The 11,485-nt window shown below is 38.6% G+C and overlaps 1 protein-coding gene across 1 annotated transcript; it reads left to right on the top strand.

Annotated features, from left to right (window-relative positions):
- The first annotated feature begins 4,257 nt into the window (after positions 1–4,257).
- On the top strand, positions 4,258–8,919 carry LOC306974346 (prostate stem cell antigen-like). Its single transcript, XM_079571537.1, has 3 exons — positions 4,258–4,542; positions 5,991–6,110; positions 8,529–8,919. Exons 1-3 carry the CDS (start codon positions 4,491–4,493, stop codon positions 8,732–8,734), a joined length of 378 nt encoding a protein of 125 aa, XP_079427663.1. The 5' UTR covers positions 4,258–4,490; the 3' UTR covers positions 8,735–8,919.
- Positions 8,920–11,485: the final 2,566 nt, after the last annotated feature.

The following is an 11,485-nucleotide window of genomic DNA, read 5'->3' on the forward strand; positions in this document are numbered from 1 at the left end:
CCCCCTAAAAGAAAAGTTACCTAAACAAATCTCAGATAAATGTCAAATAATTAGGCAATGGCTTATTCATTTATCATGATTAGGGTTTGTTTTGGTATAAAGAATTAACAAATAGGCCTGTAAAAATGTGTATAAGGTTTGGTCTTTTTACAATTTTGAGAAATTTAGGCCTATAATAGAAAGCTTAAAGAACTAATTGGACTTATTACTGCTCTATTTTATTTATAAAAAATAGACAATAGTGATCCAGATGTTTGTAACCTACACAGCAAGCAAGACAGTAGGACGTCCTTATCATTTTATCATTTGATTTATATTAAATGACACAATCGTATGCTCTGCTTCCTGCACATGTAGCTATTTCTGACCCTGCTCTTGTTTGTGACATGAAACAGCAAAAATATTAATCTGGTTTTCCTGAAAAGTGGGTCAGAGATGATGCCGGACGTTGGATAAACAGGATGGATTCTGCAGAGGAGAGCTATTTGAACAGCTGCAGCAGCCAGGCTCGTGTTTGTAATAACTATTATGTACAGTGGTGCTTTTGTAATGAAGGCGTAAACTTGTGCAAACATGTTTGGAAACACAGAGGGCAGTGTGATTCCTTCTATGGCGTTTTACATTTGCAGAGGTGATGTAGGATATGGCAACACTATCATTACAGAACACAGGGGCTCCTTGTTTTGACGCTGGAGCATTTTAGGACCAAAGAGACATTTATTCACTTTGTAACAAAACACCTTTTAGTTGTTTGCATAACAACTAAATGTTTGTTATGAAAACAGCTAATACTAAAGAAATGTCCAGTTGAATGAATGAATTTTACTTGTAATGCAGTGAAAAGGAGCATAAAGCTGTGAGAGAAGAGGATGAAGAGGGTGGGATCAGATCTAAAGCACTTCATAGCTGCATTTTGTAGTAACACCACAATATGTTCAATAAATAATAGTTCATACAATGTTCATGTCTTAAAAAAAATCTCATTTTGCAATAGCGTGCAATGTAATGATGACTGCATACAGTTAAAGCATTTGTAAATACAGATTTCATCATTTCTAAAACATTTCCAAAGCTCATCATCAAGGCCGGATTCATGCAGGGGCTTACAGGGGCGACGCCCAGGGGCCCAGCAGGTTGAGGGGCCCATGGGCATAAGGAGAAAAGGGCGACTCCCTTTGCAGACTCCCTCACATGTAAGGCTTAATCAGATGACTTTGTACCCAAGACTAAACCAGGACTAAACCAGGGCTAAACCAAGACTAAACCAAGACCAACCAGGTCTAAACCAGGAATAAACAAGGGTTGAACCATTTTCATTGAGTTGACAATGGGAAAAAATATGTACCTAGATAAATTGCACCATTAAAAAAATAAAAATAAAAATCTCTGTGGGAGGACCCCCGGACCCCCCTTTTAAATGTCTCCCCCCACCAGTCTGGCAGTAGCAAAGGTTCTTCCATGAGGGCCATGGAGCTCAAATTGGGGTCTTTATGTCAAACAGTTTTTTCACAAATTTGTCATTTTTTAAACTATGTTTAAGAAAGTACTTCTGCATGTTCAAATAAAAACAAACATTAATTTATCTTTTCATTGTAGAGAGAGAGAGCGAAATCCAACAGACAGTATATGGGGGGGGGGGCATGAAAAAACTTTAGCCCCAGGGCCCATTTTACTTAAATCCGGCCCTGCTCATCCTAATCATTTCTAAGCACCTAAGTATTGATTATTGTTCAGTCAGGGAGTTGGTTAGAGCCTGTTAGACAAAACTTTTTCCTAACCTTATCCAGACGCTCTCGTAAAGTCACACTCTTATTATGGCATCTGTTTAGGTGATTATTAATGTAAACAATCGTTAATCAAACTGTGAAAATGTCTTTTACCAATGCATTACTAACTGCTTGATGCACTGAGAGAGGTTTTTTTTTTACTGAATGCGGCACATTGTTATTAAATGTGATTTGTATTACAATTGTTGATTATTACTTCTTGTGGTTTAACAAGCACATATGTTAAATATCCAGAAGTCTGTGTTTAACGTCAGTTTGGAGAATCCGTAGGTTTACAGTGGGTCAGAGGGAGGAGTCTGGAGGAAGTGCAGACAGGATTAAAGCTCACCATCTGTTTCTGCAGCTTCGGAGCCAAAAACAACCCAAGAGAGGCACCGACAGATTTTGTATCTGTGATATCATATCTCTCTAAGTGTCTGTTCGTACTCAATATCACTACTGCATAGACAGACTATACACATACCTGTATCAACAACAACTATTACTCAATTATTGTGGGCCCTGAGAATAAAGGCTACAGGAAGACAGTGGCACATTATAGAGGTTGTTTATTGATCCCCGAAGGAAAACGGAAAAAAATCCAGGCTATTGATCTATTGTACATGTTTTTAGTGGTAGGGGAACGTGCAAACTCCACACAGCAAGGCCCGGCCCTGGGATTGAACCTTCTTGTTGTGAAGCTTGAGCTCCAACCGCTGTGCCATCGAGCTGTCCTTGGCCTTTGACTGGTGCGTTGTTGAGACCATTTACCACAACCACTCAAGAGTGGACTGAGCCAACTGGGAAGACATACCAGGTCCCCAATATGTGCCGGCTTTATACAATGGGCTTATGAATGTAATAATAAACAAAACTTAATTTCTATCGGATTTCTCTCTCTCTCTCTCCACAATGAAAAGATATTTTTTTATTTATTTGAACACTTCTTAAACATAGAACTAGTTTAAAAATTGACAAATTTGTGAGTAAAAACAAAACAGTTTAACATACTGACCCCAATTTGAGCTCCATGGTTCTCGCGGAAGAACCTTTGCTACTGCCAGACTGGTGGGGAGGACATATTTAAAAGGGGGGTTTGGGGGTCCTCCCACAGAGATTTTTTTTTATCTTAATGGTTCAATTTGGTGCATTCTCGTGCATTTTAACAGACCAGTAGGCACATATTTTTTACCAGTGTCAACTCAATGCAAATAGAGTTAGTCTTGGTTTAGTCCTGGTATCGTCTTGGTTTAGTCTTGGTTTAGACCAGGTTTAGTCTCGGGTACAAAGTCATCTGATTAAACCTTACATGTGAGGGAGTCTGCAAAGAGAGCGGAAACATTTTTTTTCTTCTCTTTTTCTCCTTATGCCCATGGGCCCTTCAACCTGCTGAGTCCCTTGGCTTAGCCCCTGTCAGCCCCTGCATAAATCCGACCTTGGGTGGGTCGCAGCACGGCTGGGAAGTGAACGAACCATGAATACCAGAGGATTAAAAGCAGAACGAAGGCGATGATAGGCAGCTGAAGGTGTGGCTCTGCGCTGATAGGCTGAGGTGTGACTCTTCTTGCAGACGTGATCATCTGCTGGAAGTAGTTGATGGTGTAATTGGTTTTCCAGGTTGAATCTACGCCTAGGCTTCATAACATTTTTACTTTGATGGAGTTGCGCACATATTTTTCTATATAAGGCCCCAACATTCACTCTTGCCTTTGTCCCCTGAAATGTGAAGAACCTCGGAGCTGAGTGTGGAGAGTGAGTGAATGCATGAAAGTATAAAGCAGTTACTGAGTGAAATTACAAGCATTAACATTGTGGTTTCAATTTGACAGCGCCATGGAAAATGTTATCACAGTGACATTATTATTAAACTGGTTATTGAAGCTTTGCTCATGGAGCTCTCATGGTCACAGGACGACAGGTCAGCAGAGTCCCACATGCCTCCCTCACGTCTCCCATTAAAAAGCGCATAATTCACTTAGTCTCCCACACACAGACAGAGAACTACTGCAGCTTAATGGATTTTGTCCAAGTTTGTAAATAATGTAAATAGACTGATCGATGTGGCCTATTTTTCCTTTGTTATATCCGTCACTGGAGTTGATGTGAGAGCTCAAAGTGCTATTGTTAGTTCATAAACACATCTGCCTTAAAAGAATTACAACAATAAACTGCTGAATGTCTTTCCATTCCATCTTTAGGCTTTGGATCATCGGTCAGACTGAAGACTTTTTTTGTTATTGACGGGATTGTTGCACCGGAAAAGTCATGAGAAAATGCAAAAGGGAGAAAAAAGAATACTGACTTAATGATTTGGAGTCACAGGAATTGAAATAATGCAGTACACATTTCAATAATACGCTCTGTAATCATAAACAGAATACTGCAAGCACATGCTACTCCAGTCTGTGGGCCTCATTGTCAGCTGCACAATAAGACGCTTGTTATCGTGTCTTGTTAATTAATTCAGTGGAAAACAGGCTCCAGCCGAAAACACACAAGTCGTGCGATAACGTGGAGAAATAATATAAAAAATAACTTTGCTAATCTTCAGGGTGTGTAGCTGGAACTTGAAAGACGCGGTAATTGAATTTAGAAATGAGTTGAGGGGCGTAAGGAATCAACCGCTGGCTGCGAGCATCACAGGACAATCCAGAGGAGACGGAGACAAACGTCCAGAGAAAAGGACTCATTTATTTACAGTATTTTGTTTTGAAAAGGAGGATCATGTCGCGACCGCACTGCCTCATGGTTCTGCTCTGCTGCCTCCCTTTAGCAGGTAATACAATGTTGTTCTTATTTCTAATTAATGTGTATCTAAACTTACTCTACTTCTTTATTGTAGAAGTCAAAATACTTTTATTGTCAGTGGAAAGTTGCATTAGACTTAAACACTGCTCATTGACTTTTGGTCTTTATTCCCACTGTGTAAACAATAATAGAAGTAGCTGCCACCACTTGGCAATTAAACGTTTTTAACTAAGATTTAATGTAAAACTGAAAATAAATGTAGCACCACAAAAGAGCGATGGCTGTTTCCCTGCACACTGTTCCTTTGGTGAACAGTAACTATTTCCCCAAAGTCATGTCACATCAGGGGTGGGCAGTATCCAAAATATTTACTCAAGTAGGAGTAAAAAGGTATTTGGAGAAAATGTTACTTGAATACGGTGAATACTGAGTAACTGTTCGAGCGTAAAAGTCTGATTCATGTTTCAATAGTGACATAAATTATGAGAAACAATTCATGAACTTATGTAAAATTGTAATATTGTCAGAGAAAATCCCATAAAATCAAATAGAAAGGACTCATTATGAAGAATTAAGTAACAAAACACATCTATTTTACGAGGCAAAATGTACTTCATTTTAATATTACTCAAGTAGAAGTAAACACGACAATATTAAAACACTGTACTTGCAAAAGTTACTTCACAAAGTTGCTTAAAAGGGCGAGATGCAACTTTGCCATTTTATACTCACTACTGCCACCTCAGGTCATACGTGTAACTGCGCCTTCTATATTAATATACTTGGGTAAATGTAACTGAGCACTGCTGTCCTCTTGTAAGTCAGGCTACACAGCTTTTGATAAAATACTGTTATTAAAGCACACGCAGTGGATTATGCTTCTGCTTCACTTTAAAAAAAAAAAAATCTATTAAATAGAGTTAATTAGCCATAAGCCATTAAGTTCAAACAACACTCAACATTGACACCTTCAAAATGATCGTATTACTTTTATGAGGCCAAAAACACTCAGCTGTTTAGATTGACTCCCCGATTCTCTTCCTAATAAGAGGAAGTCTCTTGGATGAAAGATGAAAACCAGGTCTGATATCGGCTCCTGATTGACATCAATTTACAACTAGTTTAATTAATTTACAACTAGGTTTTTTTATACTTTTAACTTCCTAGGTCCTGGCTTAGATGTGGTTTACACTCAGTTTAGACATTATTTAGTCCAATTTAGTTCAATTTTAAACCTGTCAAGTCCTAATTTGATCCTGATCCAGGTCTGACGATGATTGGAAGGTCCCATATGTGGTATCACTGTGGTATTGTTTCAAAAAGCTTCTGCGATGTCAAAAAGATCTTGTATTGATGATGGGAGAGTGTGACCACAGCACAAAGCTTTCTCCAGCACATCAGGCAGTTTCTAATATTAACTTAAACCTGTCTCCAGCTGATGATGATGATGCCTATACCCCCCTCTCTCTCCTGTAGCCGGCCTGCACTGTTACACCTGTCTGTTCCCTGCCATCTCCCCTCTGGACTGTTTCAAGTTCCCCCAGGAGTGTCCCGCCGGCCAGCGCTGCCTGTTCAGCGAGGCCACGGCGAAACGAGGTACTGTCCCAAAAACAGAGACGGGGCATTATTATCATCACGTGGGGTTAACGGGGACTGTCCCGGAAACAAAGAGGGTTATTTTGGGCTGATGTGATTAGAGTGAACCTGGGACACAGGCGCCCACACTTGATCAGACAAAGCCGCACTGTGACCGACATGAGCAGGGAGCCATTTTAAATTTAATCTTGCTTCATAATCGCAGTTTATCTACTGTGCATATGACTTACCTTAGTGTCTTAGTAGTCAATCAATTTTGTGAAGAGCAGCACAATGAATGAGGGAAAGTTTCATAGAATTCGGTTCATTGCCCATTGGTACAGTACAGTTGGAAACAGTTAAGGAAATTCCAAACAAAATCTTAAATATAACTTGTTCTGATCAAAAAATACTCAAACTTGTCACATAGCTTAATATTGTAAAAGTAGGAGGGCAGGGACAAAATATAATACCAAGTAATACTTTCAATACTTGTGTGTGTTCACATTTTTATCACACACACTCACACAAGTGGCATTTTGGTATATAACTTAAAGGGATAATTCAGGATTTTTGACATAGGGCCTCATCTACTAGTTATCCAGAGTGTTGTTGATTTCTGGAGATTTTTTTTTTTTTTGCAATTCATGCAGTTCTTATATTTGAAGAGTTTCGTGGCGCTAGGCTAGTGAAAGGCTAGCGCATTTCTACGGTATCAGCTAGCCTGCCTTTAAACCTGCTCCACAGTGCACCTGAGGCAAATCACTTATAACACCAGCTGACCTTGCATCACATGAATGATCGCATTTTGAGGGACTATTTTCTAGCAGATCACTCTGCCGCTGCGTAGCTTATACAACCACGAAGCTGATGCTGCTCAAATATAAGGTATTTTAAATGTAAAATGGTTCAACTTATTCTATTGACACAGACATTTATATGGTTAGTCTGGCGTTATCACTGATTTGCCTCAGGTGCACTGTGGAGCGGGTCAGACTGTAAAAACTGGAAAAGACTGGAAAACTAGGAAATGAGGCCCTATGTCAAAAATCCTGAAATATCCCTTTCATATAATTACCGTATCGCAATATTCCTCGGATCGGCCTCTGAGTGTTGTGATACTGATCAGAATGTGACAAAAGTTTAATGCCCAGCCCTAAAAAGTAGTATGTGAATTTGCATTCTATAAACACTTTGCCAATACGTCACTGAAGTAAAACCGCATTGGTCTGCTTAAACCATTTCTAAAACATGTTTAAACCAGGTCAAGGCAAAGAGCATTTAAACTACACTTCAACATAATTTTATTCCAATCCAATTTTAGGGAGGGTTAAAAGTATAATACCTGCCTCAAAATGTAGTGAAGAAAAGTCAAAAGTATCTAATTATAAAATGCACTTTTGAAGTTTCTAAAATGTTCTTTTTGTGTTTACTTTATTACTTTCCACCCCTGGCTTAATGCTATAAACCAGCAGTGCCCAAACTTTTGGTCTCCGAGGGCCAAAATGATAAAGTGCCCGTGGGTCGTGGGCCAAATACGGCGATGTCAAGTGTGAAACACATATAACTGCAAATAATTATAGTTACTTTATTTTATTTTTCGATAGCCTATACATTTGCATTTGATTCTATCTATGCAAATAACATGCTATATTAAAAACAAATGTTAACTCTGGCAAAAGCCTAGTTTTAGTAGAACAAAATCAACAATTGTAGCAATATAGTGCAAAATGTAAAAAAACAAAAAACAACCTGTATCTACAGCACCTACAGTGACTTTACCTCATTCATCTGTCAAAGAAAATGTGTTAGTTCAGCATAAATTCTTTTATGAGTCAATTTTTAACATGTACCTTTGTTAATGTCAACAACCTTTTCAATAAAAGTTGGAAAACTGTGAAAGTTGATGCTACAAAGCTCTGTGATAAACACCAAGACACCACAACAGTGTTTCTTTTGCGAAAGGAGTGAAACAGCGCCCCCAATTTGACGCTGGTGGCCAAAAAGTGTACTGCATCAGAATTTACCATTGAGGATGAATGGAAGAGAATTAGTATTAACTACACGCAGCGCAAAAGTAGGTCACCCTCTAGCAGGCCAACAGAATTGTTTCAGCGGGCCAAATTTGGCCCCACTTTGGGCACCCCTGCAATAAACAAAGGTGAATGTGTGGAAGGTTATGGCTCTGTATGCCACAACAAAAGGGGCAAAGCTGAAACTGGTATTGGCACTGCATTAGTTGTGCACAATCTTGTATCTTTAAAGATCCCTAAAACTGTACTTTGTATGTTTCAGGACAGTAATACTTTAGCACATTGCTGTAATCCCTCTAACCTGTCCTTTGAAACGTGACGAACTGTACTGAAGTGAATGATAGTTCTTGCGTCCATGTGAAATGGGACGTTTCAGATTTTGTAACCGTATCATTTCCATCCGCAGGCGCCCTGACAGTGTCGATGTACGAGAAGAGCTGTGCGGTGCCCTCTCAGTGCGGGGTGAGTGGGCAGAAATACGCCAGCGGCCTCTACTTCAACTACACCAACCGGTGCTGCGACACCGACCTGTGCAACGCCGCCGTGACCCCCTGCACCCTCAGCTGGACCGTCCTGAGCCTGCTGCCCGCCCTGGGACTGCTGCTCTACTGACGGAGCAAACACAAGACATACGTTTGACACTTCTCATTCTGCTATTGAGAAAAAACAGGCACCTTTTTGACCTTTTAAGGCCTCCATACAGGGGCGTGTCCAGGGTGGAACTTACTTATTATGAGCCACTATGACCGGCCAAGGTCTTTAAATATACATTTTGTTTATTTGTTGCAATTTCCCCATATTTGTTAACATTTTGGATAATCATTAGCACAAGTCATCTTTCTTCTACTCTAGTTGTGAATACATTTTCAAGACACAAATCCAGAAAAAAATCACTGTATATTCAATTTCTTAAGTCGTGCAAACATTTCATCAGGGAGGAAACAGAACTGGCAAAAACATGTGGTCAATTTCAGCCAAAACTGCAACTGAATATGATTAAGACCATCACTTTGGTATTTTCAATGAACTTATATATTACAAATGGTCTTGAAACCTCATTATTTTCCAATAAATTCAGATTGAATGCCAGTTTGAATCCAATTGAATGCTTTTCCATGACATTTAAGGCCTTGAGTTTGGCACAATTCATATAAAGAGATTTAAATGCCCTGCGTAAACCCTGAAAGATGTTCCGTAAAAGGGCTAGATGCAACTTTGCCATTTTATGCTCACTACTGCCACCTCAGGTCATACGTGTAACTGCACCTTCTATATTAATATTATATTATATATTCTTAAACTCCGTATAGTCCTTTTAAAGGCCCTATACCTGATTTTCTTCTACTGCAAACAATGAAAGGGGAAGCCACTAAATTAAAATGTTAGCTGTGGTCCAAACTCATTCGCAACATTCCTAATATATTTGTAGCATCCAAATTCTTTACAGAGACAGGTTTATAGGCACATTTCACAACTTGCAGGGTCACTTTCACAAGAATGTCATTCTATTTCTATAAGTAAAATTAGGTATAGCTCCTTTAAGCATATTGTAACTTTGAAACATTGTTGAGATTTTATAATTGTATTGACCCTTTAATTGTTTGTAAACATTTTGGGCTAAACTGGAGGCAGGAAGTTAGATTCCTATCTATTTCCATTGTAGCTGTTGTCATAGTAACGATAAACAAATGTCTAGCTGTTGTTGGAAATATCAGATAAACCTTATTTTATCGTCTCAAATGTCATTCTTCTTGTTCTTGCACCTTAAGCCACAACAGGACCACATTCTTTAGTTGTAGTTTTACACTTATAATCGCTAGTTTTAGTTTAATCTTGTTTCTCTTGATCACTTCCTGCCTCCAGATGATGTCACTGATGATGTCAGCAGTTAAAGGGTCTATAGTGTGATGTCTGATGTGCCTATTAGCGATTTCAAGCATGATAAACCTGCTGGTATTTGAGTTGAAATGTATTTTGTAACTGCACTGCCGTTTCTAAAGTAATCTCTCCATCTTATAATGTACTGACAGATTAAAACCTGCCTTTGTGTTGTGACTTATGTGTGACAATAATGAAGCCAAAGTGTTACTTGTTTCTTACGAATATAACTTTATTGCGATTTTAATAAACGGAAGTACAAAATGCCTTCATTTTTCCCACTATTTCAATGAGCGGCAACGTTTTTTTTTTGCATATAATCTCATAGAAACAAACAAGAAAAAGCAAATGAGCTTAACTATTTGCAAGGATGTGAATAAAAAGCACATTTAGAGGAAAATACAAGACAAAGCATGTGACAAGTAGCAAAAATGGCAAAGATTGGAGTACACGAAACAGTCCAATAAGATACATCGGATACAAGAGAGAAATCCCCCAGTCGTGAAATATTCAGACACAAACAATGACACTTCATTTAGAAACATTATGGGAAGAAAACTAGTCAAAATCATGGGTTGCTTTATCTAATACATTTTTAGATATAGATTCAACAGCCTTACTTTTAGTTTTTCCTCTCAGAGTCTTAACAAGTTGAGATTCAATCCTGTTTTCAGCCTTAAAAGGGCCAAGCAAAGACCTGAACAATACTTTCCATTTTGAAGACTCCCAGTCCAGAGCGTGACTGTAAATGTCGCTCATTAAATCTCTTGTCATCGGATAATTGCACTTGGGAAAAGTTTCTGCCCCGATCTGGGACAACAAACACAGCTGAGTCGAGCTGGGACCGTTAAAGGAAAAGTTTAGGTGCTACTGGTATCGAAAAAAATAAAAGATAAAAAAAATCGAAAGCTGTTTGGGTCCAGGGACAGCACTAAAGGAAGTGACTTGGTTGTTTTAGCTCATATAAAAGCTGATACAGAGATACAGATTAAAGGAAATGGTCTTTTATGGAATATATTAAACGTCATTGTTCTGCTTTCTGGTTCTAGACGACAAAGATTTTTGTATAAGTATTGGAAAAAAGTATTCTTCTTATATCTGCATTGAAAAAAAGTTATGACAAAGAACGTACAGTATGAAGATTATGAATTTTGCTCATGTCACAATCGGCACCCATTTAATAAGAGGAAGTCAAATAAGATCATAAAAATGGGAAAACTCTTGAATTACATTAATAAAGTTCTTGTAATTAGATTGCCTATGTTGTTATGGAAACTTGAAGTGCTCCCAAAAATAAAAAGGCCTTTAAGCAAATAAATACATTAGCTTTGAAATTGATTTGAGCTCAAACTAAAACGACTCACTGCTCTTCCCTGCAGAGTAATTTCCCTTCCAACACTGGGAGACGACTTTATAAATAATTCACTTCATCATTTCGTCGGATGATGCAATTTCCGTTTGTGCCCTTCCTGCTTTCTGCGCACC

The sequence above is a fragment of the Gobius niger genome (assembly GCF_951799975.1).
Source record: "Gobius niger genome assembly, chromosome: 14".
Lineage (NCBI taxonomy): Eukaryota > Metazoa > Chordata > Actinopteri > Gobiiformes > Gobiidae > Gobius > Gobius niger.